Source organism: Phyllopteryx taeniolatus, chromosome 23, assembly GCF_024500385.1.
Source record: "Phyllopteryx taeniolatus isolate TA_2022b chromosome 23, UOR_Ptae_1.2, whole genome shotgun sequence".
NCBI classification, from domain to species: domain Eukaryota; kingdom Metazoa; phylum Chordata; class Actinopteri; order Syngnathiformes; family Syngnathidae; genus Phyllopteryx; species Phyllopteryx taeniolatus.
Window position 1 is genome coordinate 1365822 of NC_084524.1, and position 26455 is coordinate 1392276.

Genomic DNA, 26455 nt, shown 5'->3' on the forward strand with positions numbered 1-26455 from the left:
CAGCGCCACTCTATGTTCACAACGCTAATTACATTTCAATCCACACACACACACTCATCTTTCGAATCATCTTTAGCTTTGGAGCTGGAGTGTCATGTGAATATGACAGTAAAGGAAACTGCCATCACTAGTAAAAGGTATGCTACTTTTTAGTGGTGGAAGTAATGAAGTACACATACCGTGTTTCTATATTTGAGTAGATTTTTCAGGAATCTGTGCTTTACTTGAGTATTTGTTTCTCTACGTACTTTTTTGTGAGTGTGTGTGTCGATAAACACACGAGAGCAAAGGTCAAGTTCAAAGTTTGCCTAGGGACGAGTGTTTCTACGATAGTGCACAATATGATATATGTGTGTGTTTTGAGGCTTTTTCTGTGAGCGGTCGCCATGGTCACGCTCGGACGGACGGCACTGCTTCACTGCCTGCTGTTTTCAGCCATCTTGGCGCTGATTGTCTTGGTCAGCTCTGTGTGGCTCCGTAAGTCACTTGACTCATGGGCGCATACTACGGTTCATCGACCGCCCAGTTGACCTTTGGTGTCGGCGCTTTTAATGCTCTCCAAACTCTCCGCAGCTCAGGGTGGCGACGGAGACTGTGGCCCTGCACACTTTCCATGCGGGACGTATAGAAAAACGGTAGAAATATACCTGGGCTGCGTTGGCAATCGTTTCCTGGTCTAAAGTCCTTTTCTCTCTCAGCCTCAACCTCCATTGGCGGAGCCTGACAGAGCCCCGCCCCTCATCCGGGAATGCCCCGGCCAATCGTTTCAGGCCTCGCGTCTGCTGCGCTTTTTGACGTCCAGCCTCTCCGTTGCCGACGATGTCCTGCTGGAGCCGTACCTGCAGAGCTGGGATCAGCTGATCACGTACGCGCCGATCACACAGCACGGTGCGATCGGGGACTGAGCACGCTCTCTTCTGTCGGCAGCTTCATGGAGTCTCTGGGACCCGTGGTCTCGTTCTTCTCTCAGAAGGTCAAGGAGAAGTTGGAGCTGATACGACGGCTGGCTGGCACACCTGGGCCGAAGCGGGCGGTGAGAGAGGGGGGCTGTGGATGTGCGACCTCAACCGGCTTTGTTACCGAAAACGCAGTGTGTGTGTGTGTGTGTGGTTCTGTTTCATTAGTCGCCAACCATCTGCAACGAGTTTGACTAAAGTATAGCAGTATTTTAGAGGCTGAATCAATCTACTGCCGAAATGGGTTGCACTAGTTAGGTAACATCAGGGACCAGTTCACTGTCTAAACGAGATGCAGATGGTAGCATTAAGGGCTTTATGGGTTTGCAGCCTAAAGGGGTAACAGAAGATAATTAAACTACACTACTGTTGCTGTAGAAAATCAAGCTAAACGTTATTAACGGGTAAGGTCATTACTGCCACATTTCAATCAATTAGCCTAAAAATCTGACTGCATCACAGATGCGTAGGTGAGTTATTACACTACACTGAACGGCAGGCGTTAAAGGGCTTCCTGTGCTCCCACCACAGGCGTACCGCTCAGTGCGTTCCATGGCAGAGGTGGAGATACGAGCAGGTGTGGTGGACTTTACCCGGCGAACAGATTCGGGCTGCAGGACGCTGCTGCGTTTGCATCGCTCCCTGCTATGGCTCGCCATGACGCTGGACGGCCTGACGCACGCGCCCGACCGGCACGGACGCCTCAAGACACCCGGCGAGCTCAGCAGGTTTGGACGCACCTCTTTGACCGCTCTTTATTTCTCTACTTTAAATGGATTTTTCAGGTATCTGTATGTATTTATTTTTCTGCCAACTTTTTTGTCTAATCTGAACAAGCATAAACCTGTACAAGTAAGGTGTATTTCTTCGATTGTTATCATTAGCTATTTTTTTTTCCGTTTGTTTGTCAGCTCACAGCATTAGCAAAGAAACAAAATGGGAACACATTGTTTCGATAGCATAAATGCTTGAGCCAGTGTCGGCTAGCTCTTGGTTAAAAACGTTTTCTTTATTGATGGTTGTGCCCGGGGAGGGTGTGTTGGTGGCGAGGCGTCGTGGCTGAAGCTTACTTGTAGAGATCCAGCTTCTTTTTTTTCAATATTTGCATTTCTTGTTTTCTCATTTTATCCTTGTTTTTCTTTTTTTATTATTTTTCACATCCGCGCGATGACCTGTTCTTGGTCTTCAGGAGCTTTGCTGACAATTTTGCAATATTCAGAAGCGATGCACAATTTCTGCTTGACAGATGTTTGTCACGTTTATTTTTGAATTGATATCAAACCGATAAATTGAATGTTATCGTAATTACAAATAAGTCATGCTACCAATATAACAGCCATGGCTTACAGCTTTTTTTAAGCTGCTAATGCTAGCTTAGTATTGATGGCACTGCTATTTTGTGAAGCTGGACAGTGTTCTCTGTGACTATTTATCACAACTACACACATTCATAATTTGAATCGAGTTGAATCACTAGGACAAATCTTACCAGCTTTTTTTTTTTTTTTTATGTAACACATGTATCTGAAATTCTACTTAAGCAAAGAGTGTGAGTACTTTTGCTACCTCGGCCCCCCAGCGACGCCTACCAGGTGGCGCTGGCCCCCCACCACCCGTGGGTGCTCCGGCAGGCCGCAGAGCTGGTCTTCGTCGCCCTCCCCGACCGGGAACACTTCCTGCGGCTGGTGTGCGCCCAGAATCAGCCCGAGGCAGAGCCCGTCCTGCGTGTCATCAGCCGCGCTCTCGAGAAGGTGCACGGTGCGACGCAGCGCATTCTCGAGGAGCACGCCATGCTGGACCTGCCCTGAAGGCGCTCCCGTGTTACGGAGGGACAAAGTGCAGTGCCGAACGGATGAAGAAAGTCATTTATTGATTATTGAATGGACATGCAGACAGGAAACATTCACATGTAAAACCAATTAACAATCAATAGCACAGAAACATCCCTCGTTGGTCTTGATTTGACTCTTAATATTGATAGGATAACGAGCTGGTTTGTTAACTTTTTCCCCATCAATCTTTGGTCGACAAGGCCGGTTCACTTATAAAAGTTATTTATGGCAATATGATGAAACCATCGAGCCAATTTGCGGTTATCCCCCATACATTTGCCGTTCACCTATGACGCATTTCGATTGTTTATCATCTTTATCTGTTGGGGAGGAGCTAAGTTTAGCTGGGTTTGTTAGCAGAAGTTCTGGAGAGTCTCTTTGCTCTTCTGAAATCAAATCATCTGTAAGCTATTTATTTTTTAAGTTCAGGTAGTTAAGGTTTAAACTATGAATATTAGCAATTGCATCAATTACTCGCTATTGGCGAATAGCAGGGGATTAATGTATTATGTGTACCACAAAAACTGATGAATAAAATGACAGCAAGTGCAGCGTAGACGTGTTAGCCACACAATGAACATGCTAATCATATTAACTGAGTTGGTCCACATGCTAATAAGCCCATAATGTCAGCCATGTTCGCGCCACCATACTAATAAACGTTGAAGATTGGCCGCGCTCGGGGAACATGCTAATAAGCTATGCTCATGACATTCTTGGTGGGGAAATAGTTAAAAAGAGACATTAGCACTTAGCTTGTGGTGTGTGCTGGCTTGTTAGCTTGTTCGAAGACATTAGTAAGTGACTATTGACTACCGAATAGTGAGAGAAAATACACAACTCACAAAGAGTTAAGGACTTTGGGCTTTCGGTGCAATTTCAGGATGAACCTAAGATGCACTATAAGCTTAACACGTGACCTTAATCTGACCTTTAAACTTTTGAATACTCCTGTCCAACTATTCACTATTTCAGTACTTTTTGACAACTTGCTGTTCTCTACCAAGGACGGCAAAATTCGCGTGTTTGAGCCACGAATCGATCAATAAATTTCCAAGGACGCCCACTTTTATCCCTTTCTGTGACTCTTCCAGTCTCTCTGTAGCTCTGTTTCAGTGAACCCCCGCTCTGTTGCGGGTCATCGTTCTATATCGCTATCTTGTGGAATCGCAGATTTTTAAGCAATTATTTATATGGATTTTTATAGTACAGGCGTCCATTTTAAGAAATATCACCCAAGAGCCCAATATCCAAACTTTTTGTGAGTAGTGTAGGTCAATCAAGCTGAATGAGAGATGAACATAACGCTTTGGCACTTAAGAGTTTCAATGCACACAATGGAACACAATCAAAAGTAATTCATGAGTTTGCTAATGAAGTGTGATGTCCTTCGCTGACTCCGCCCACTCAGTCTTTGCCTGGCCCGTCGTTGCTGGTGAGCACGCATGTGGATTCATTCCTCTGGTAACGCGTAAATGTCAAATTTTAACTGGTCACTTTAAAGGGTTGATTGGTCATTGTGCTCTCCCTGTGGGTGGGGGGGGGGCGGCACAGCGAGTCACTACACTGTGGACTGCTAGCTTTGCCCTTTCGCCATCCATGCTAACAAAGTTAGCGCTTAACTGCCCCCTGGAGGCTGGGAGGTGGTATACATACCGAAATGAACGATCACAAAATGACATCAAATCGATCAGAGAACAACATGGATGACATCACTTGGACTCACATCCGCCTTCTTGGCCCGTCCAGGGATGTTAAACGTTGACAAATGTTGACCTCATCGGAATGAAAATGGCAGCCACCGCCTCCTGGATCTTCCTCAAGCTTGCCGTCATTGCAGGTAGCGATAAACTTTGAAGCAGTGGTTTCCTGAGTCGGCCACCACCACGTGTCCGTCCCGGGTCAGGGCCAACCCCTGCGGTCCGTACAAGGGGTCAGCCGACGTGTTGATGTAGGACAGGAAAGAGCCGCTGCCATCGAACACCTGCACGGGCGACGCGCGTCACATTTAATGATATTGCACTTCTCATTGAGAGCACTAGGGGAGTCTGCTTATGACAAAACCAAATATTTGGATTTTTGCTTACCATTTATTCGTATATAACTGTAATTGAAGGGTCGAATGAAGTTTTGGAACAAGTGACACAACGTACCTGAATCCGGCTGTTCCCCCAGTCGGCCACAATGATGTTCCCGTTGGCGTCCACGGCCACGCCGGTGGGGGCGTTGAACTGTCCGTTGCCTTCGCCGTTGGAGCCGAACTTCAAGAGCAGCTCTCCGTCGGGCGTGAACACCTGACGGGAAACAAACGTTCCTTTCGGGCAGCTAGTTTTCCAAGGAACACCTTACGAGCCTTGCCCCAGTTGAACATAGCGACCATATGTACTCCTAAATGTGTTATGATAACAAATTCATATTTCTTTTCCACGATAAACTCATCATATCATGCTACTAAAGTCAATCAAGGCTTAATGAGGGAAGTCATATTTTAAGTGAATTTCAAAAATGCTCTGTTATGGAAAGGACACCTTTTGTTCGAAAACAAACTTTTAGACTTTTAGTGATGTTAGGTTAATGTGATATGTTACAATCATATTAGAGAATTGAATTGGCTCGAAGCTGAGGAGTAATTGGTTGCGACCAGCTCAGGGTGTACCCCGCCTCTCGCCCGGAGTCATCTGAGATAGGCGCCAGCGCACTCACGACCCGCTTGAGCAGAAGCGCTTCAGAAAATGGATGATGTTTGTAATATAGGGGCACGGTCTCCATAAAATTGTTGGTGTAAATGACGTGTACTCGAAGGCAATTGTCTCCATGTCACAAAGCTTAATTAGCAAACCTCTTTCCAGGTGATGACACATTGAATCGGGCTTTAGGGGTCTCAAGGAGAAACTAGTTCTCTCAGAGACTTCAGGACACAAAGCAAGGAAATAATGTGCATAACAGACCAAAACTACAGAAGAAGAAACAGAGCTGAAGTCTTAAATCCTAGATTAGGCGAAGGCTGCTACCTTGACAGAGTGGTTGTGGAAGTCGGTCACGATGATCTCGTTGTTCTTGTTGACAGCGGCAAAGTGCGGACCTTACAGGCACCAGCACACGGAGGGTTAGCCACCGAGTCCGTCACGTGATCCGGCTGGCGCACCTTACCTGCAAACTGCTTGTCGCCGTTCCCGCGGCTCCCGAACTTGGTGACGAGCTTTCCGCTCAGCTGGAAGATGAAGACCGTGCACGCTTTGTTGTCCACTACGATCACGTGACCCTCGTGGTCCACTGACACGCCTTTGGGTCCCATCAGCCTGCCCGAGCCCAGCTTGGCCTGTCCACCCGTGTTAGCATCACAACATTAGCGCGAGGATGTTAGCACGCTTTAGGTCCATGTACTAGTACACTCATGGTCCTCACGAGTAAGACAATTCAGTCCACTTGTAAAATGACTGTTTTACTCGCAATGTATACCAGAAATATCGCATCAATGCTCAAACGGCTTTCCATAAATGCGCGAGATTGACGCTCACCTTGAACTTGCCGTCGGTGGAGAAGATGCTGACCCACTTGTTGTCGTAGTCAGCGATGATGATGTCACCGCTGGCGTGCACCGCCACGCCCGTGGGCCGCTGCAGTTGCCCTGGCGACCGTCCGCGCACCCCAAATCGACTCTTGAATTCTCCCTGGCTGGAGAAGACCTGAAAGACAGCAAACAATAATACAATGGTACCTCTGAGGGATTATTTTGTTCCGTGACCAGGCAAGAGATTTTTTTTGGTTACATGTGTTGAATGTAGAAAAAACAGCACTCTGCAGAGCAGTATGGCCGTGAGCCACGCAAGATGGCGTCGTCACCTGCACACACTGGTTGTTGCTGTCGGCGATCAGGATGTTCCCGCTGGCGGCGGCAGAGACCCCTTGAAGGTTGGTGAACTCTCCTTTGTTGCGGCCCTTGGTTCCGATCCGAAAGATGAGGTCGTCCTCGATGGGGTTCTGGGTTTTGCGGCGTGGCGTTCCCAGGGCGCTGCTGGCCCTCTTGGAGCCCTTCTTCTTCTGGCCTGGGGACTTGCCCCGTCTCTTGGCGCCCTCTGAGGAGCCCGTGGACGGCGTGGCATTGGCCGCAGAGTTAGAGGGCGTGGTGGTGGAGGGCGACACCTGGGGTGGAGGTTCTCTCAGTATTGTGTGTCTGCATGTGTACAGTCAAACTAGTTCTATGAGCATAGCTTTCACCACACGCTGAGCACCTCCTGTCTTTATCCATGCATGAATTTTGAGTGAATGTTTTCCGCCCACCTGTGGCGTGCTGACGTTCAGCTTGAAAGGACTTCCTTTAATGTGCTGGTCGTACAGACGCAGTGCCAGTGAGAAGTCGCCCTCTTTGGGCAGCACGTAGACAAACTCGTACGTTCCGTTCTTGCGGTCCACGATCTCGCCGTCCACGATGCTGCCGTCGGGCGTGAACACCTGCGGGAAGAAGAAGACGAGGTAAGCCGGCCTCGCCCTGACCTCGTTTCGCCGGCCGCAAGCACGACCTCAGCTGACAGGATGGCGTTTCCGCTCTTGCAGGCCCCTCCGGACTTGTCTCTGGTTACAATGGTGACGGAGGAAGGAAGTCCCACGATGCACTGCTCCAGGCCAGCGCCCATGGCCTCGCTCTGGCTCGCCACGGCACTGAGCAAGAGGACGATGTGGATTCAAAATCAGACAGGCCAAAACTAGTAAAGGGCCAGCTTGAGGCTAAGTGTCGCTCTACACGAAAGACCGACACTCGGGACATTTCCGTGAAGTTTTTCGGCGCTTGAAGAATTGACTAAGTCTTCTGGCTGGAATCTCTAAAGATCAGAAGAAAATGCTGGAGAGAGGGGAAAACATCAGTCCTGGAACTTTCCTAACACACCTTGTAGTGTGGAGATGTCTTCTTCCTCTTTTGCCTACCATGATTGCTCTGTTTTTTAAAGATGTCCTGTCGTACCCTATTTGATCACTCATGTTTGAGCTCGTTTCATAATGGTAACATAGTTGCATTGGTACACTGCTCAAGTGTTTCCCCGAGGCCTGTCGATGAGGGCATATTGGAGTTTAACTCAAGAACACACACTTCTCTAAAACCTATTTACATTGCTGCCTCAACTTGAGTAACTAGTCAAACAGTTAAAGTGGCAGTTCCAAAATGCCTCCGCTATCCTCCCTAAACATGGCGTTGTAATGAGGTCAGTACGTATTGGGGTCAAACATTCTTGACATACTTTTTTTTAAAGAGTCCATATGACAGGAGGTTACCGGAATTCATAATCCAGATAAATGGTATTGTACATATATTTTTAGAATGCGAGGGGAAAAAAAGATACCACAAGGACGATGCCGTAGAAAAGGACCACTGTGTTTAAGATGAGGGCGCGAGATCCCTTACCTGGTGGTCACGATGGTGCCTAGGTTGTGGATCCACTTGCGCAGTCCGTCCGTCTCCAGGATCAGGTCCAGCTGGTCGTTCTCCTCCGGCTGGCACGACAGGCCCCGCCCGGCCAGCTCCTCCAGCTTTTCCTTGAGGTCCAGCTCCACTTCCAAGCTTGCGGCACAGGCCTCGGTCGCCAGGACCTCGTCTGCGCGGGCGCAGGCAGAAGACACGGCGCATTCTCCCTGCAGCAGACTCTCCAACTGAGACCGGAGCACCTGGACTCACCACAGGACAACATAGCCCCGGATCTCAGTCTTCAGTAACGCTACGTGGTTACCCAAAATGCCTTGTTTCATTTCAGTCACCTTGTGCTTGAGGCCAAAGGTGACCTCCAGCTCCATGAGAAGAACGCTCTTCCTCACGTCCAGCTGCTTGTGAAGGTCCTCGAAGCTGGACTGGATGTCTTCCTCGATGGCCGCCCTCTGACTGGTCAGCTGCTGGACCATCTCGCCCACCACGACGGCGGGGGCCGAAATCTGTGACAGTCTGGAGAGAAACAACGCTGTCTGGTGATTCGAGAAAACTTCTCAAAGTGTCCCCGTCACAGAGTTGGGATCGAGCCTCAAGTCTTAACCTGGAAGTCTCAAGTCATTCTGTCTTGGGCAAGTCAAGTCACAGTTTATTTCAAGTCACTTTACCTTATTAATGCAATATTCCATACCGGACCCCTGAAATGAATGGAAATCGCTTTAATTCATTCATTCTTTTCATCTTCAAATTGCACATAATTTGCCATAGTCCAGGATTTTGAATGTATGCTGTCATTTTGGAGATGGTGAAATAAACGCTCCCTACCCTAAAACATTAAAATGGCAAAAAAATAGAAAAATTCATTAAAACACAAAGAATAAACTTACATAGGTTATAGTACTACTGTGAATTACTTTGTGTTTAAGAGTTTAAAAGGTGTTTAAGAGTATAGAAAGTGCTTGTTAGAATATGGTAAGGTTAATAGGAGTGTGGGGAAGAATAATAAGATTCTCGGGAGCTTCATACATCTTTAAAATATGTATAAATAATCCAAAACTATGTGGTCGCTACTTCACGGACTTCACCAATTGCGGGGGTGGTCCGGAACCTAGCCCCCCCGCGAGAAACGAGGGATTAGTTTCATGTATGACAAGTCAAAGTCAAGCCTTCCCTAAGTTTGAGCCAAGTTCCAAAAGAAACAACTTCCAGTAAATCAACTCGAGTACAAAACACGAAGACTCAAGGCATCGTCTCGTCACCTGTCATGAGCCGCCCTCATCCCCTCCTCCAAGGTTCGCCGGTGCCGCTCCAAGGCCTCGCCCAAAGGCGCCGTCGGGTGCTCGCTGTGCTGGGGCACGCACTCGCCGCACAGCGCACGCGCGCACGCCCAACAGTAGTCGGACACCTGCGGAGGAGACGGCGTGAAGGACGGCAACAGCTCGGGCGCGCATCACGAGGCCACGCGGCCGCCTCACCTTGCCGCCGTGATCCGGGCAGGTGTCCTTAGTGGGCGGAGCCTCCAGCACGGTGCACTCCTCGCTGCTGCTGTCTGGAGAGTGTTGATGGGCCGCCATCGGCTGGGGCGGCGAGATGACGTCTCCGCTGCGATGCTGCCCGCCCTGCCCTCAATCCATGAGGCGGTCGGAGCCAAAGTCCTGAGTGCCGAGGCATAAGTGAACTAAGCCGTTTAGTGAACGGGGCAGTCAAACACACAAGTTCAGAATGAGAACACTCGCAAGGAGCGACTCCGACTCCGGCCTGTGATGTCACTTACAAGGTAACGCCCATTAAAGGCACACATCGAACACACAAATATATATAATATGCTACGTATAGTCCTTATTCCTTATAAAAGCAGTTCATTTCCTTACATTGTCTTTTCTGACGTTTTATAACAATACAGTGCTGTTTTTCCTTTTTAAAAACATAACATTTTTTGTGTGATGGTGTGATTTATCTTCAGCATCCCACTTTGTGTTTTACAATTTGGAATGTTGTGTAAATCAAACCCACTCTACTCTTGTAGCTGCATGGGATACCTTTCGAGGAATATCAATACTCAACATTACTGGCCAAAATAGAAGGCCCCAAAATCTCATTTTGACATCCGCAAAAACAAACATGGGCCGCTGAAGTTTGACCTTTCAACTTCAGCCTTTCAAAGACTTTTGATGGGACGCAACCAAAGCACAAGAGCAGATTGCGCTCAGTTCACTTGGCGTCCTGCGGAATATCAAGACGCTAACGACGGAAATGCCTCCTGCGAGAACGGTTAAGTAGGTCACACTCGTGTCTTCGGAGTGAGGCTGATGCTGCGGTTGCCACGGAGACCAGACGGGGAGCCATCTCAGGCCTCTGATCCTAAAATGCTACATTTTAGTGAGGCAAGCGACTCCTGGAGCTCATATGTACATAGACAGCGGTGCCTTGAGATACGGGTTTTCTTCGTTCCGTGACCATGCTCTTAACTCAAAGCATGTGTCTCTCAAATCACTTTTCCATATTTAAATGATTGGACATATCATTAATCTGTTCCAGCCTCCCCAAACAACAAAATAAACTTTTTAAAGAAGGAAATTGGCATGCTATATTTGACTTTATAAAAACATAATAACACCATAAATAAAAGGTAAAGAATTCAACAGTTTGTGCATCGTGATGCATTCATTGCGGCTCGCAACTTAGCCACTGGGGTGGTGGTATAATGCAGACAAAAACAAAGAAGACTTTCACAACAACTTTAAGTGACTCAGGAACTGTGGTAATATTTGTCGTTTTTCACAGAGGATAAAGAATATATGCCTGTAAACAAAAGCATTTGTAGCCCATAGCTGGGGGGGTGTTTTTTCACTATTCGCGGCAGGGCTCGGTCCCTACTCATGCAAATGGCGTTTTTTTTTGTTTTTTGTTTTTTTGTTTTGTTTTTTTACTGTCGACAGGTATCATCTTCCATGTGACATTCTCATTGTAGTTTACATTTAATGATGTGACACTAAATTGCTGCTGTCATTGTTAGCGCTCGGATGCTAACTTGCTGCGCACACGCAGGCCGGATGTCGCACAGGGACAAGCTACAGATGCTCCCGTCTCCTCCCTCCGTCATTATCATCATCATCATCATCATCATCCCTGCATCCTCACTCCTTCACCATCCTCTCATCACTGCGTTGTGTCAAGTGAAAGGCGAGAGGATAGATACTCACCATGTTCCAGTGCGACGGACGCACGGCCGAACAGCGTGTGTGTGTTTTCCAGCCTCAAGCCATCATTTTCTGCCTCTGTGTGTGTGTGTGAGGAGGGGGGGGGGGGAGGATGCCACCATCATCATCATCATGGCAACACCAGCAGCAGCAGAAGCAGACGGAGGCGGGGGAAAGGGCGTCCAACCAGCTTTGGCGTAACGTTCGCCAATCAGGAACAAGTTTAGGCAAGGGACCCGTTGTCCGTCGTACCCCCTCCGGCCGCCAGGTGGCGTTGATGTACAGCAGGCTACATATAAAATCCATCGGAAACCTTCGTGAACATTCGGTTCCTGTCTGCTGAGGCGCGAGCGTGAACAGTCTCGAAGATGACGGTAAATAAAACTTAGTGTTCGCTTTCTATCATCTAATGTCTTGCTGTACTTAATAAGAAAAAAACAGCGAGGACGATTGTTGTGGTGGTTTGCATTTAGGATTCTCGTACCAGACGGATGGTTGCCGATGGTCGTTTCACTGTGACCTCGTTGAGGGCTTAATTCGTCAATAAATTGCGCCGCAGCATGTGTGCAATGTGTATTTTTGACTTTTTTTTTCTTTCCTTTTTTAATTAATCTTGTTTTCTGAAAGAAATGTAACTAGATAAGCTATACATTTACTTGCTTTGCCAACACGTGGCGAAAGTGCTGGTATGTTTCTCATTTGTGATTCATTGGCATTGCAGGCTTTGTATGCAACTCATCTGAACACCACAACAGGTTTGGAACGTCTTCTACACTTTTTTTTTTTTCTTTCTTTACCACTCGCTGTGATGACGATTTTTCCTGCCATTCGTAGTTTCCACCAGAGGTCACGTGACCAAAGACGGCTTAACACTTCCTTGGATGTCTGAGCGAACCACTGAAATGTGACTTCTTGTCAAGTTTGTTTGCATTAAAACTAACTTTCTCTATCTCACTTTCCAGACGGATGACCCGCGGTGGCCATTTTGCGAGTAAGCAACCACGAGCCAGTGAGGTATGTACGTTTTTGTTATTATTTTTTTAAAATATTTGAACATCTTTGTCGCTGTGATGACGATTTTTCCTGCCATTCGTAGTTTCCACCAGAGGTCATGTGACCAAAGACGGCTTAACACTTCCTTGGATGTCTGAGCGAACCCCTGAAATGTGACTTGTCAAGTTGGTTTACTTTGAAAACTGACTTTCTCAATTTTTGCGTTTTAGGTGGTGGCCATCTTGTACAAGGGCAACCTGAGCCAGTCAGGTACGTAGAATCTGGGGGACAATTTGAACACTTTTGTCGCTGTGATGACGACTTTTCCTGCCATTCGTAGTTTCCACCAGAGGTCACCTGACCAAAGACGGCTTAACACTTCCTTGGATGTCTGAGCGAACCACTGAAATGTGACTTCTTGTCAAGTTTGTTTGTATTAAAACTAACTCTCCATTTCTTTTTCAGGGTGAACTTCCCGTGATGACCATTTTGCACGAGCCAGTCGGGTACGTAATTTTTTTTGGGGGTGACTATTTCAACGTCTTTGTCGCTGTGATGACGATTTTTCCTGCCATTCGTAGTTTCCACCAGAGGTCATGTGACCAAAGACGGCTTAACACTTCCTTGGATGTCTGAGCGAACCACTGAAATGTGACTTCGTCAAGTTTGTTTGCATTAAAACTAACTTTCTCTATCTCACTTTCCAGGCAGATGTCCCGTGGTGGCCATTTTGCGAGTAAGCAACCACGAGCCAGTGAGGTATGTAATTTTTTAAAATGAATTAATTTTTTAAATATTTGAACATCTTTGTCGCTGTGATGACGATTTTTCCTGCCATTCGTAGTTTCCACCAGAGGTCACATGACCAAAGACGGCTTAACACTTCCTTGGATGTCTGAGCGAACGACTAAAATGTTACTACTTGTCAAGTTTGTTTGCATTAAAACTAACTTTCTCTTTCTCGCTTTCCAGACAGATGACCCGCGGTGGCCATTTTGCGAGTAAGCAACCATGAGCCAGTGAGGTATCTAATTTTTTTAAATATTTGAACATCTTTGTCGCTGTGATGACGATTTTTCCTGCCATTCGTAGTTTCCACCAGAGGTCACATGACCAAAGACGGCTTAACACTTCCTTGGATGTCTGAGCGAACCACTGAAATGTGACTTGTCAAGTTGGTTTACTTTGAAAACTGACTTCCTCCATTTTTGCATTGTAGGTGGTGGCCATCTTGTACAAGGGCAACCTGAGCCAGTCGGGTACGTAGAATCTGGGGGACAATTTGAACACTTTTGTCGCTGTGATGACGACTTTTCCTGCCATTCGTAGTTTCCACCAGAGGTCACATGACCAAAGACGGCTTAACACTTCCTTGGATGTCTGAGCGAACCACTGAAATGTGACTTGTCAAGTTGGTTTACTTTGAAAACTGACTTCCTCCATTTTTGCATTGTAGGTGGTGGCCATCTTGTACAAGGGCAACCTGAGCCAGTCGGGTACGTAGAATCTGGGGGACAATTTGAACACTTTTGTCGCTGTGATGACGACTTTTCCTGCCATTCGTAGTTTCCACCAGAGGTCACATGACCAAAGATGGCTTCATACTTCCTTGGATGTCTGAGCGACGCTTCTGGATGCTCGTGTGTCAGTTGGGATTTGAACAGACTGCTGATGCCTGCTTTGTCCTCTTCCTGCAGGTACAAACTACAAGCAGGCAGTGTCTGGAAGAAGAGAAATGTTCATGTTTGCTCTGTTTCTGTTGAATAAAAGGACTTGAAATCATGACTGTGTGAATGACTTGAATTGGGGGGGAGGAAACAAATTTTGATCCTCGTGGCTTCCCGCACGAAGGCGGGTCATGCTAACAGCTGTTAGCCCATCAAGCTAGCAGCTGCTGTTAGCCAGCTCGGCTAACCTACACCCAAATTCCATAAGGCTGGCGGGTGCAGACCCTCAGGTAGGTCATTTCGTGACAAGCATTTTTTTCAAATGGCTTGCTATCGTCCTCGTGGCAAATGTTTAGCATGTCGGGCGTGAAACGATGCACTGCTGCTGCGACGTGGCACAACGCTCCCCAAAAAAAGTGCGAATAATGAATGACAATTATCCCAACCACACACACCAAATCTTCACTGCTTCCTCCAGGATGACGTGCTGAAAATGACTCCCAGAGAAAGCTGGAGGTGAGTGGACCGCATCCAGCTCTTCGTACAATAATTCATCTATAATATGCACGATGAGTGGAGCATTCTATGCGACATGAAACGAGGGCTGATTATTAATGGCAATCATGTCTGAAGGATGCAACATGAGCGCCTGCACGTCAAACACAAAGGACACGAGGCCATGCACGCCGAGATGATTCTGATCCTGGGGGCTACTCTGGTGGTGGCCCAGATCGTGCTGGTGCAGTGGAAGCAGCGCCACCACCGCTCCTACAATGTAAGAGAGAGTGTGTGACTGTGAGTGTGAGTGAGATGCTTCAGGTAGTTTTGTATCTGTTGTCCTCAGCTGGTCACGCTGGTCCAGATGTGGGCTGTGCCTCTTTACTTCACCCTAAAACTCTACTGGTGGAGGTTTCTGTCCATGTGGGGCGTCTTCTCTGTCATCACCAGCTACGTCATCTTCAGAGCCACACGCAAGCCACTCGCCTGCCGGACACCAAGGTAGGTGAAGATACTGTGGCCAAAAAAACCCTCAAGCAAGTCATCATCAAAACACAATCCTTAAATCCGAATGTAATCTCCTGATTTCTGTCCGTCAAGTTATGCGTCAAGCGACTTCCTCTCGTGCAGGATGGTGTACAAGTGGTTCCTGTTGATCTACAAGCTCAGCTACGCTGTGGGGCTTCTAGGCTACGTGGCCATCATCTTCACCATTGTTGGCTTCAATGTCTTCTTCCGGTGAGTCCCGATGGACGAGAGGCTCACGAGGCGACGCTTACGAGGCCGCGCTTCTGTCGACGTGTGCAGGATCAAGGCAGAGGACTCCATGGACGTGGGCGTGGTCATGTTGTTCTACGGGCTTTACTACGGCGTGCTGGGCAGGGACTTTGCGGAGATCTGCTCCGACTCCATGGCGTCCACCATCGGGGTAGAATTCACCTCTTCCCTTTTTTGGGGGGGGTGGGGGGTGTTGTACGCTGAAAGATTCACCTATTTGCTGCTTTTGGGTGTGTTTTGGGGTCTCTAAGGCCCTGAGATGCCACAAGATGGCCCCAAATCCCAGGATGACAATATTGGTTCCACAAAAAAAAACACAAATGGGTAACTGCGAATGTGCAGGGGATTGCTGTAATTGGTGTCAAGGAAGTACTGAAAGTGACATCTCAACTGTTTAAGATAAGTTCAGCCTGGGTTGTTATGCGATGTGTGTATGTGCACAGTACTACAGCCACGGTGGCATTCCCAGCCGGAGTTTGAGCGAGCACATCTGCGCCGTGTGCGCCCAGAACATCCTGGTGGACGTGGACGAGGAGGGCGTCATGGAGAATACGTACCAGTTGTCCTGTGGTCACATGTATACTCAAACCTCCGAAGCACCTTCAGAACAGCCACTTCCTGTTGTGCCTGAATTTGCCCCCTCACCCTTCTAGATTCCACGAGTTCTGCATCCGTGGCTGGTGCATTGTGGGGAAGAAGCAGACGTGTCCTTACTGCAGTGAGAAGGTGGACTTGAAGACCATGATGAACAACCCGTATCCTTCTGTATATTCATGTGTGTGTGCGCGTGTTGGTCAATCAGTCCTTAACGTGGTCACGTGTCTAGCTGGGAAAAGACGCACGTCCTGTATGGACAGCTGCTGGACTGGCTGCGGTACCTGGTTGCCTGGCAACCCATCATCATTGGCATCGTCCACGGGATCAACTTCTCACTGGGGCTGGAATAGCATCCTTGAGGAGCGACACTCCCGTACGCAGCCCGTGTCTTGCAGACTGTTGGGATGCGTTTTTGCTTCCTGAACACTCGCGTTGTTTCCTTCAAAGTGTTTTGGGACATTTGACTTCTCCACTTTGTCTCTTTTGGGGGTTGTAATGTTTTGTGTGTCACTAAAGTGTTGTTTTTGAAAAAATCAAAACCAATAAACGTAACTTCGACATGCTGATGACCCTTTGGACTCAAACAACCGGCAGGTTCCTGACACTGACCGCGTTTCCTGTCAGTCCCGGTCATGTTTGCTGTGCGATGACCTGTACTCTCAGAGATCCACCAATCGCAGCAAGGGGCGGAGTGGGCGAGCATAAGAAGCCTCTTCGAGGCCCGCGGGACACAAGAGCAAAGTCGAGATGAAGACGACCCGCACGTTGCTGCTGCTGTTCCTGTGTGTGAGTGGCGCCGCCTCACAGGGCAACCTGGACTACGACAATTACGACACGGTGAGCCCGACCATCTGCTTTTTTACACGGTGTGCGTTCAAAATCGGCGCTGACGGTTTGTGCTTTACGTGCAGGACACACAAACCTCGACGACGACCAACGCGACAGTACGTCACACTCTTCGTCCATTTTGTGTTCTGCCTGTCCTCGTTCCTCCTGACCACCCGACTAGCACGCTGTCCGTCGGACTCATCGAGTTTCCGCTTTGTGTTCACAGGACCAATCGGCAGCGGGCGCCCGCAGCCACCGCCCGATTACTCAGGGCCGCGACAACTACAACCCCATCCGCGACCCGGCACCCCCCATTTACAGTGGCAGAAGGTCAGTCTTTTACACACACACCTACACGAGCCATGACGCTGAGACGGCATTCGCGCAGGTATCAAGGACGCCCCACCACCGTGTCCAAAGAACATGAGGCGGTGGAAGAGGAAAAGGTGCACCCCGAGTCGGGCGGCTGTTCGTTCGGCGCCGGGAAATTGGTATGCTTGCTTTCTTCTGAGGCCGATTCGTTAATCGGCCCTTTTCAAATCTGTAAAAATCGGCCGAATTTTTTGCTTTTTTTCCCTGTTGTCAAGTTAAATGAATACTAAAGGACAAAGTATTGTAGTAATTTCATTTGTTGTATATTTTTGAATTCAAACAGCTGTTATTGGAATTTTATTTTGCCAAATATTAGAATCGGCCTAAAAAAAAAAAACCCAATATCGGTTGGGCCCGACTTTTTTTCTGTCCCATGTCCATGGACTAAACTTCATAAAGCAACAGCCTGCTGTGACGTAATATTTGCCACAAAGTCCGAAAATTCTATTGGCACAATGCTATATTGTGATAAATGCAATCAATTCGCATGCTTCGAGTGTAAAATGATTGGTACGTTAAGGTAGGATTCAGCACGACGTTTACTAGTCTGTGCTTTGCCCGCGCTCGCCAGGGAGTGTTGTGTCCGACCGGCTGTGAGCTCAAGACGGCGCTGCTCAAGCAGGAGAAGAGCACCACAACGGTAAGTATACGCCAGCGTTTACTACAAAAAAAATGGATCTTCTGCCATCTTGTGGAAGAGAGTTTAATTGTTCTGCCTGTCACTGGCACAGACAGATCAACAAAGCTACATAATTTGCAATTCAGAATGAATGAAAGTGAAGTTTCATCATTTGACACAGCACGTGGTTGGGAATCACTGCGCTACGCTCGTCTTTTAGTTGCTTCCTGTCTGTGACAGAGCATCAAGGGGCTGACGCCTCTGGTGGATGAATTGTCGCGCTCGTCCAATGTCGTCTACAACTTCGCCACCGAGATGTCCTCCTCGCTCACCCAGCGCCAGCGAATCATCGGAGGTGACTCCACTCGTCCGTGTAGCGTTTTTACCACGTCCTTCCCGCGGTCCTCGCCACCCATCGGGAACTTCCTGTCTCCACAGACAACGGCCGGGTGGTCAATCAGTTCACGGGTCAAGTGGAGGAGCAGCACGTCTTCATCAAGGAGACGGTCACCACCGTGTTCCCTTCTACCATTCGGATCCTGCAGGTGGCCGACACACCACAAACTTTGATGGCAACGAGCGTTTTTGTTGCTATATTTCGCAACTTTTCAGACTGCCCTAGCAACAAATATTGACGCAATGGCATTGCCGTCGAGCACCAAATAGCGCCGCCTTTAGCGACATCCCCTGACATGGTTCACCACGCAGGGCGTCGTGGACAAGATCCGCCTGAAGATCGAGAAGCTGGAGAAGGCCATCAAGGTGCAGAGGGAGCACTGCAAGGAGGCGTGCCAGACTAAATGCCCCATCCCCGTGGTGACCGGTGAGAGAAATGACAAAATAGTAATACCAGAATCAATGCTCAAGCGACTTTCCGTACTTCCAGGAAAGGAGTGCGAGGACATCTACCGCCGCGGCGGGAACGAGTCGCAGATGTACTTGATCCAACCGGACCCCTTTGCGGCCCCGTACAAAGTCTTCTGTGACCAGAGCTCCCGTAATGGAGGTAGGTGGGGCGCACGGGCGGAACTAGATCTCGTGAGGAACATTGTCTCACGTGAACGTTCTCCTCTAGGATGGCTCCTTATCCAAAACCGACTGGACGGCAGCGTGGACTTCGGCCGACGCTGGGACGAGTACAGACGTGGTTTTGGGAACATCGCACTGGACGTGGGCAAGGGTCACTGCGAGACCCCAGGTCTTTTTTTGTAGTAACTCTCATTATGTAGAAAGGGTGCAGTGCAACTAACCTCACTTCCTGTCACGTGACAGGCGAATACTGGCTGGGAAATGAGCGTATCAGTCAGCTGACCAAGATGGGCACGACGGAGCTCCTCATCGAGATGCAGGACTGGACTGGCGCTAAGGTGAGCGTGGGGCTCGGCGTTGTTCTAGTGCACATACACTACTTACAAATGGTTTGGGATATTAGGGGAACATTTTCGGATGAACCTTAAATGCACTATGACCTTTACAGGTACAATTGTACTTACTCAATGTGAAATCTGGGCCTGCATATTTGAACACATAACTATCATTCTGTTGTATGAATGACAGGATGATACACAGGTTAATTGTACCTTCTGCCGTCTAGTGGAAGAGCATTGAATTGTTCTGCCTGTCGCTGGCATAGATCGATGCCCAGAGATACATTATGTGTCGTAAATAAATACTTTTGGGACCATTTATGTGAAATTGGATAATTTCCCGCAGCATACTTGATCTCTGGTTGGGAATCATGGCTGTGTTGCTCTGCATTCAGGTCTACGCCCAGTACCGCCAGTTCACCGTGCAGTCCGAGTCGTCCAACTATGTGCTGGCGGTGAGCGATTACTCTGGCAACGCCGGGAACTGCCTCCTGGATGGCGCTCTGGAGCTGTTTGGGGAAAACCGCACGATGACCAAACACCACGGCGCCATGTTCAGCACCTCCGACAGAGACAATGACAACTGGTAGGTGTGGCCACAAACTGCCCGTGAAGCCGGTGAGGCGTTTTCAGATGGGCACCGTTTGTGTCAAATGCCCGTGCGCGTATTTGTTTGCCCATACGTCATGTCCTGTCAGCGTGGCCTAGTTTGTTTGTTGTCTAACTCGCCCTCTTCGTCGTGACTCCAGGAGACCCGGCGACCCCTCCAAGCAGTGCTCCAGAGACGACGGCGGCGGCTGGTGGTACAACCACTGCCACTCTGCCAATCCCAACGGCCGGTACTACGTGGGCGGAGCCTACACGAAGCAGATGGCCAAGCACGGCACAGATGACGGCGTGGTGTGGATGAACTGGAAGGGCAGCTGGTACTCGCTCAAGGCCATCAGCATGAAGATACGTCCCTTCTTCGGTTCCTGATAACGGACAATAACAACAACAGAAACACCGTAAATAAACATCATACTTACTTCCCAACTTGTGTCCTCGCTGCTCATTAAACTAGCTTGACAACCAACATACTTCCTGTTTGACAACACGGTGGACATGTTTATGGGCTCATTTATAATCCAATCAACTTTACGTTTGGACTGCTAATATTAGCACAGCGCAAATGAAACACCCCAATCACAAAAAGTATGCAATATTGGGGTTTCGGCAGTGGCGGCTGGTCAATAGAGGGCGCTGGGGTGCTGCCACACCGCTTGCAGTGGTCACCGCATTACTTTTTACAACACAACGTAAATAGAAAGCGGTCAGGGACTTGGGCGGAAAAAAAACTGACAGCAGCGATGTGGATAAATGGGAACCAGAGAGCATTAATGACTGCCGCAATGGATTCGGAGAAGCAAGATATTCCCAATCCATGGCCTTGTTTAAGAGAAATGTTTGCACTTGTCAGCTCTAAGCGTGATATTTGTTGAATGCATTGTTTTGTGCCAGCCTAAAAATCACCATCATCTGGCATTGAAAAATTCTAAATTGAAATTCCAAACAGAAAAAAAACGAAATGCTGCAGGAAAACGTTGTTTTGATAGTGTGTAAATTGATTTTTATTTTATTTTGTTCCACCCCCTCTCTCAGCATGAGCATTATGCAAGTTAATAAAAAAGGAAAAGGATTTTGTTGGCAGGTTTTTTTTCAGAATGTAATTGATGGCAGAAATATTTTTTTACTTTTGTACTTAAGTACAGTTTATCGTCTTGACTTTTTTTCTTTTACTTAAAATAAAGGTGAGTCACTATTTCTACTTTTACCCTTTTTTTTCTTTTTTTTTACACGTCAAAATGTTGACTTTTGGATGGAACGTAATAAAGCGATAGACGAACCGCGAGGGGGCAGTGTTTACTAAAATTGATTTGAAGATAAAGAAAGTGGGTGAAAGAAGTACAGTTTAATTCGTCTAAGAAAAGGAGCATTAGGGCAAACAGTTTGTTGAGCTGGTAGGACATTAGACTGTCAACAAGCACATTTGAAGTTTGTTATCGAGCGCTGAGATGAAAACGTCATCACGTGCAGTCTGGGAGCCGTTTGCGATGAAGTAAGAAAATTGGTTCTGATCGAGTGCGTCATGGCGGACGTTCATTGTTTTTAGCTAGCTAGGAGCTAACAAAAAAAAACGACGCTTCAGAATGGTTTATTAACCATCTTCAGGTCTCAGAAGAATAGACGTGTACATATATTTCTCAACATATTGTGCTATACAACAGTTAAAAGAAAGCTAGCAATTTGGAGAGCTTTAGTTTATTCTAGAAAGCCATGTGTTCAAAATTGAATGCTAGCCATGGAGATGGCGGTCAGGTCGTGAGTAGGTTGATGGGCACCCAAACGTGCTTAGGTTATTAAAATACATATGAAGGAATAAATAGAGGAGTTGGGCATTTTTGTGGTGGATAAAATTCATGAAATTAGAGGTGGAAGCAAAAATATGAGCCATCATGGCGGCGGTTACTGAGGAACGTCTCGCAAAGGGACCTGTCGCAAATTTGGTAGAAGTATATAGAAATAGATGAAGACAGTTTTGAAAATGTCCCAGTATTAACGCCTTTGCTCTTTTGAGAAATTGTGATTAAAACTAGGACGTGGGCTACATCATAAATCATAAACTAGGTGTTTACTTAGTTACAGCTCATTATTATTTACGGTGACTTTGCAATTCAGGCAGTACACTGGACACACTTCCAAGATGAAAAGGGATTCAAAGAAGAAGCTTGATAAAAGTCGCAACCCAAGTGAAGGTGTTGTCCAACGCCGGACTCAGGCTAAGAGGATGAGGTTTGGATTGGATGTTAGCCACGTTTATAAGGAGTTTGGTCACATCTGCGACGCCGTTGATGTCGTCACCAGTCATGTAGAGGAGGAGCCTGGAGAGTGTCGTCGTGGAGATGGAGGATTAGATGATTCGGATGAGCAATGTTGCTCCCCCTCAGAAAGTCACGGCTCCCGACAAAAACCGAAGACCACCGACAGCCTTTGCCCATCCTGTCGGAAGCTCTACCAGAGGGCAAAAAGCTTGAAAACTCCCATCAAAGATAAACTCCTGGATAACGGTAAGGTTGTTTCTTGTGGGAGAGACTCGTGAAAATCTGCGATCGAGAGAGACAAAAAAACGTTTCAGTATAAAGATGCAAGATGCTTCTCGTGGTTTGTATTTCAGATCCCACCTCCTTGACGTGCGATAATTGGGTCCTGCTCAAAAAGTGGAAGGCAAGTAGGCTGCCTGAGTCAAGAGGGTCAGTCAAATCTTTGGTGGAGTGACGAAAGTGGCCTGCGAGCAGTCTGTAAATTAAGACTTTTGATTTTTTTTTTTTTTTCTTGTCAGGAAGCTTTCCCACAGCTTGTTGCTTGTTCAATCATGTTTGAAGGGGAAGAGAAAAGCCAAGCAGAATGAGCGTAAAAACTCATGCTCGAGGCCACATATTTTCCTTCACAGGTAACGCTCTAAAACTCAGAAAGCACATTTCCTATTAAAGACCGCTTATTGGACTCGTTTTTTGTATTTGGGTGTCAGGAACCTCAGACGGCCTCACAAAGTGCCAGCGAGAAGGGAAGCGAAGAGAAACCAGTGCCAGAGGGCAAGAGATGATTCTCAGGGTTGCCCGATTGCCAAGCAGAAGGGTCTCTGTGGCAAACGCCCCCCGCAGTACAAGTGTGGTAACTGTACCGATAAGAGCGGTTTACACTCTACTTGTGCAGGTCTAGATGTTGACACTGTTCCGTGAAAAAATTTCAAAGAAACCCAGTTAACACTTGCAGCTTCTGAGGAAGCCAGCAAGTATTGTTGTTCTTTTCTTCAATTTCCAAACTTTTCAAGTAGTCAAATGCCGGAAAGATCTGTCAACGTCGCAGTCTCCAAACCCAAATTGAGGCAACATTGTTGAAGTTGATCCACGTCCTAAGACGTGTTCGACATTCAAGTTTACCACAACTATTTCAGTATTGTACAAGGGCATTTAATTATTCATGCACAGCCGTGTACAGCAGGGGTTGTTTTGAAGTGTTCTATGAATAAAGTTGAGTTCATTGAATAACAATTACTCAATAATAATTACTCTATATTACACATAATGATAATCATTATATAGCCCAATTTTTTATTCTTTGATTCAGAAGACATACACATTGTCAGAATTAGGAATGCGAGTACTCACCGATACCGCAAATACTTTTGATACATGCAATTTCAATGACACATAATACAAAATGACAAATTATTGTAAACAATGACCTTTCATTCTTTCTTTCTTTCTTTCTGACTGTTCTGGTCTCACCAGTGGTGCAGTTTCTCAGTCAGTTAAACACAAGCGTTCAGTAAATCCAGTTGAAGCCGGAACTTGTTTTTGGACGTTACTGAACCACAGTGTAAAACTGTAACACACAATGTTACAAAATAAAAAGGTGAGTATAGCACTCTAAATAATACACACCGGGAAGTAAACGAGCTATGTCGCCTGTACTGAATTCAGCAGGAAAAATAGACCTTTTTAATGCACCGAATACTAACATATATTTCTAATACATTTATATAATATATCATATTATTTTAGAACCTCTTTTTTTTTTTACAACGGAATGGAATATTATGGAGGGAGTTTCTACCCAATGACTCTTGGTGACGGACTGTGGCCTCTGCAAGGCATCTGAATGAGTCGTGCATTCGAAAATAAATGACACCATTCGGGGTTTGGGGCATGGCGCCAACGTGGTTCCACACCAAAAACCTGTCCTAGCAAGCCTTGTGCATGGACTGATGATGCCTGCTCAGATTCAGACAACTGCGACAGTCCAGTGGTGATCAATTCAACGCCCCAATACTTGTCAATGTCTAACTGATATTAATAATATTTTGGGTAGTGCATGTCGGAGAGGTGCTACGATTCTTGGGATGCGACATTCTCAGACTTGTCCACAAAGAGCTGGTTTTGTCCGATGTCCTCAAACTGGGTGAGCAGTTCTCGCCGCACCGTCGGGATCCGCTTGTACGCTTTGGACGCGGTCGGGCCCACGAGCGTGGGCCGCAGTTTGATTGGTGGGATATCTCGAGGAGGCGGGACCTCCTCGCTTCTCTGGCGTTCGATCTCAGCCGCGCCAGCCCTCAGTGCCCGATAACCGTCGTGGTCGACGCTGAACGACAGCGCCGCCCTGCAGGAGCCCCCACACGCTCGCAGCTTCATGTCCACGTCCACCTGATGAGCATGAATGCCAATTTATTGCTAGATTCAGCAAGTTGTAAGACTACCCTAGTTTCCAAAAAGTAACAAATATAGCTACTCTTAACATTTTTAGCGACGGTGGACGACTGGTTAGCACACCCGCCTCACAGTTCTGAGGACCGGGGTTCAAATCCCGGCCCCGGGCTGTGTGGAGTTTGCATGTTCTCCCCGTGTCTGCGTGGGTTTTCTCCGGGCACTCCGGTTTCCTCCCACATCCCCAAAACCTGCACGGTAGGTTAATTGAAGACCCTAAATTGTCCCTAGGTGTGAATGTGAGTGCAAATGCTTGTTTGTTTCTGTGTGCCCTGCGATTGGCTGGCAACCAGTTTAGGGTGTAGCCCGCCTCCCGCCCGCAGGTAGCTGGGATGGGCTCCAGCATACCCGCGACCCGTGTGAGGATAAGCGGTGTAGATAATGGATGGAAGGATAAATACAAAAATCTTCAAATTAATTTTACAAATAAAATCGCGATGATAAACTAATCAAAATGAACACATTTCCCCCCAAAATCTGTAGCCGAGTTGGCCCATCACTTTGAGTACTTCCACTTTGTAATCTGCGCGGTAGTGGATTTTGTCAAGTGCGCCACGTCGGAACATCGCCGTGTGCTCCCCGACCTTCTTATGACCTTCAGCACAGCTCACCTCAGCTCTCCACAGCTCTTCCACCTGTCGCTGTACGCGCTCATTCAGCTCCTCCAGTTTCCACCGCAGCCGCAATGATCGTTGCCGTAGCGATGTCAGGTTCCTCGCCAACTCGACGGCGTCTTGCACGAACTTGAGCTCCGACACTGCAGAGGGCCCACACCACACGTGTCCTACTCATGCGGCCCTCCGCATCATTTTAGATGGCGCGCCAAAAGCTTGCCTGAATTTTTCCTTGCATTTTTGGGGCATTGGACACAAAAGTAGTGCTTTACCACCATCTTGGTGCTACAGGACTATGTTGATTGTAAAGCTTCATATAGACAAAGGTAGTGCTATGGCGCCATCTAGTGGCACCTTGGTGCCAAGGAAGTAATTTGAAGTGAGTTGAGCTTCATTTCGACGAAAGTAGTGCGATGAAAATTAGTTGTAGAACCACACACAGAGTGGCAGCTGGCTTTACCGTGTTGGATGACAAGGATCCTCCGGTGATGGCGGTAGACCTTGGCGACCTTCGCCATGAACTCTTCAACCTTGGCCTCCAACACCTCGGCCATCTTACAGAATCCATAGAGCTTCCTGTCAGCTTCCGTGTCCGCCCGCGAGAGGACAGCATGCAGGCGGCAGCCGGACGGACACTTCCTGCCCTGCCGCGAGAGAAAAAAGGCTCAAACATTGGTCAATTGACATGTAATGGTTTGTTTCCAATGAAAAGGCTTCAAAGTGCATATAATGTTATGGTGAAATATCCTCTTGCGTTCAAGGCCAACGAGACACATTTCCTGCTCTTACCCAGTCGTCATGGGAACAGGGCGATACGTCCGACCGGGCGGGGCAGTGTCGTCGATCGGGGGAGAGGCTGGGCTGCTGGCGTTCGTGTTGGACGTGCAGCCTTGCGCATGCTGTGGGCGCAATGCAAATATGTGGTTAGCGGGGACACGGCGTGCGCAGGGTCCGAGGCCGCCAGGATTGTTTGCTTTTGGATAGAACTTCAAGACAGACACTGGAGTGACAGATTTGTTTGCCAAACACAAGCATGAAATATGCAACTTCCTGTTGACGCCATGATGTTCTCAGACAGAAGAGGCCACTGAGCTTTGACTGCCACCAGCAGGTTTCAACTGGGAGGAGCCACAGAAAGGCATAGAATGGATGGATGTCTTTGGAAAATAAAACATTGAATTGAAAAAGTGAATTTTGCTGTTAAGCTCTTGTTCGACCCAAAGTACTGAACCATGGAACAACCGGACATGCACATTGAACATTTTAGAGAAACCTGTGAAGCTTCTACTGCATTTAAGGTTCAGCCCTGATTTTTTGTTGTTGTGAGAAGCGTATGTGTGGCCTTCACCAATGAGGAATCCCAGGACCACATGGTTTTCAAGTGGATCCCACTAAAATACACACACACGCACAGAACTG

At 47.6% G+C, this 26455-nt stretch overlaps 6 protein-coding genes and 8 non-coding genes across 26 annotated transcripts; 12 read left to right on the plus strand and 2 right to left on the minus strand.

The window, feature by feature from the left end:
- The first annotated feature begins 26 nt into the window (after positions 1–26).
- On the plus strand, positions 27–2899 carry LOC133472741 (ceramide-1-phosphate transfer protein-like). 3 transcript variants are annotated; one of them, XM_061764037.1, is made up of 7 exons: positions 27–137; positions 365–477; positions 574–635; positions 699–865; positions 928–1033; positions 1488–1684; positions 2536–2899. In XM_061764037.1, the coding sequence occupies exons 2-7, from the start codon at positions 387–389 to the stop codon at positions 2762–2764; spliced, it is 852 nt and encodes a 283-aa protein (XP_061620021.1). In that variant the 5' UTR covers positions 27–137; positions 365–386; the 3' UTR covers positions 2765–2899. The 3 variants fall into 3 exon arrangements, with proteins under 3 accessions (XP_061620021.1, XP_061620024.1, XP_061620023.1); XM_061764039.1 differs by lacking the exon at positions 27–137 and having other exon boundaries at positions 148–477; XM_061764040.1 differs by lacking the exons at positions 365–477; positions 574–635 and having other exon boundaries at positions 34–137; positions 699–1033.
- trim2b (tripartite motif containing 2b) lies at positions 2808–11553 on the minus strand. Of its 2 annotated transcripts, XR_009786790.1 has the most exons (14): positions 11405–11553; positions 9677–9856; positions 9461–9606; positions 8537–8717; positions 8187–8446; positions 7309–7447; positions 7070–7240; positions 6632–6931; positions 6307–6474; positions 5939–6107; positions 5800–5870; positions 4942–5082; positions 4515–4772; positions 2808–4424 (listed from the first exon to the last, which is right to left on the minus strand). XR_009786790.1 is itself a non-coding variant. In XM_061763964.1 (13 exons), the coding sequence occupies exons 2-13, from the start codon at positions 9773–9775 to the stop codon at positions 4620–4622; spliced, it is 1998 nt and encodes a 665-aa protein (XP_061619948.1). In that variant the 5' UTR covers positions 9776–9856; positions 11405–11553; the 3' UTR covers positions 2808–4619. The 2 variants fall into 2 exon arrangements, 1 of the variants encoding a protein (XP_061619948.1); XM_061763964.1 differs by having other exon boundaries at positions 2808–4772.
- An 89-nt stretch (positions 11554–11642) lies between these two features.
- On the plus strand, positions 11643–16771 carry rnf175 (ring finger protein 175). Of its 8 annotated transcripts, none has more exons than XM_061764029.1 (19): positions 11643–11775; positions 12123–12156; positions 12364–12415; positions 12625–12664; positions 12860–12900; positions 13102–13153; positions 13367–13418; positions 13614–13653; positions 13851–13890; positions 14092–14351; positions 14540–14577; positions 14695–14836; positions 14906–15060; positions 15160–15297; positions 15367–15487; positions 15780–15913; positions 15990–16091; positions 16163–16306; positions 16528–16771. In XM_061764029.1, exons 11-18 carry the CDS (start codon positions 14555–14557, stop codon positions 16281–16283), a joined length of 936 nt encoding a protein of 311 aa, XP_061620013.1. In that variant the 5' UTR covers positions 11643–11775; positions 12123–12156; positions 12364–12415; positions 12625–12664; positions 12860–12900; positions 13102–13153; positions 13367–13418; positions 13614–13653; positions 13851–13890; positions 14092–14351; positions 14540–14554; the 3' UTR covers positions 16284–16306; positions 16528–16771. The 8 variants fall into 8 exon arrangements, with proteins under 8 accessions (XP_061620013.1, XP_061620012.1, XP_061620011.1 ...); XM_061764028.1 differs by having other exon boundaries at positions 16597–16771; XM_061764027.1 differs by lacking the exon at positions 16528–16771 and having other exon boundaries at positions 16163–16495.
- On the plus strand, positions 12202–12294 carry LOC133473038 (small nucleolar RNA SNORD14). Its single transcript, XR_009786949.1, has one exon. It is a non-coding gene; the product is annotated as a small nucleolar RNA SNORD14 (small nucleolar RNA).
- On the plus strand, positions 12464–12556 carry LOC133473043 (small nucleolar RNA SNORD14). Its single transcript, XR_009786954.1, has one exon. It is a non-coding gene; the product is annotated as a small nucleolar RNA SNORD14 (small nucleolar RNA).
- LOC133473029 (small nucleolar RNA SNORD14) lies at positions 12701–12793 on the plus strand. The gene has a single exon (XR_009786941.1). It is a non-coding gene; the product is annotated as a small nucleolar RNA SNORD14 (small nucleolar RNA).
- On the plus strand, positions 12942–13034 carry LOC133473044 (small nucleolar RNA SNORD14). The gene has a single exon (XR_009786955.1). It is a non-coding gene; the product is annotated as a small nucleolar RNA SNORD14 (small nucleolar RNA).
- On the plus strand, positions 13205–13297 carry LOC133473027 (small nucleolar RNA SNORD14). The gene has a single exon (XR_009786939.1). It is a non-coding gene; the product is annotated as a small nucleolar RNA SNORD14 (small nucleolar RNA).
- LOC133473028 (small nucleolar RNA SNORD14) lies at positions 13453–13545 on the plus strand. Its single transcript, XR_009786940.1, has one exon. It is a non-coding gene; the product is annotated as a small nucleolar RNA SNORD14 (small nucleolar RNA).
- LOC133473030 (small nucleolar RNA SNORD14) lies at positions 13690–13782 on the plus strand. Its single transcript, XR_009786942.1, has one exon. It is a non-coding gene; the product is annotated as a small nucleolar RNA SNORD14 (small nucleolar RNA).
- LOC133473045 (small nucleolar RNA SNORD14) lies at positions 13927–14019 on the plus strand. The gene has a single exon (XR_009786956.1). It is a non-coding gene; the product is annotated as a small nucleolar RNA SNORD14 (small nucleolar RNA).
- On the plus strand, positions 16639–20154 carry fgb (fibrinogen beta chain). Its single transcript, XM_061764006.1, has 13 exons — positions 16639–16770; positions 16845–16877; positions 16988–17091; positions 17150–17252; positions 17705–17773; positions 17993–18107; positions 18191–18297; positions 18461–18575; positions 18639–18758; positions 18828–18950; positions 19025–19119; positions 19515–19705; positions 19869–20154. Exons 1-13 carry the CDS (start codon positions 16681–16683, stop codon positions 20095–20097), a joined length of 1494 nt encoding a protein of 497 aa, XP_061619990.1. The 5' UTR covers positions 16639–16680; the 3' UTR covers positions 20098–20154.
- Positions 20155–20295: 141 nt separating this feature from the next.
- On the plus strand, positions 20296–23251 carry LOC133472743 (uncharacterized). 2 transcript variants are annotated; one of them, XM_061764043.1, is made up of 6 exons: positions 20296–21217; positions 21838–21951; positions 22024–22226; positions 22334–22409; positions 22499–22609; positions 22688–23250. In XM_061764043.1, exons 1-6 carry the CDS (start codon positions 21174–21176, stop codon positions 22896–22898), a joined length of 759 nt encoding a protein of 252 aa, XP_061620027.1. In that variant the 5' UTR covers positions 20296–21173; the 3' UTR covers positions 22899–23250. The 2 variants fall into 2 exon arrangements, with proteins under 2 accessions (XP_061620027.1, XP_061620026.1); XM_061764042.1 differs by having other exon boundaries at positions 21838–22226; positions 22688–23251.
- Positions 23245–26454, minus strand: LOC133472749 (fibrinogen alpha chain). Of its 2 annotated transcripts, XM_061764049.1 has the most exons (4): positions 25826–26454; positions 25497–25680; positions 25034–25179; positions 23245–24362 (listed from the first exon to the last, which is right to left on the minus strand). In XM_061764049.1, the coding sequence occupies exons 2-4, from the start codon at positions 25588–25590 to the stop codon at positions 24048–24050; spliced, it is 555 nt and encodes a 184-aa protein (XP_061620033.1). In that variant the 5' UTR covers positions 25591–25680; positions 25826–26454; the 3' UTR covers positions 23245–24047. The 2 variants fall into 2 exon arrangements, with proteins under 2 accessions (XP_061620033.1, XP_061620034.1); XM_061764050.1 differs by lacking the exon at positions 25826–26454 and having other exon boundaries at positions 25497–25819.
- Between the last annotated feature and the right edge of the window lies 1 nt (position 26455).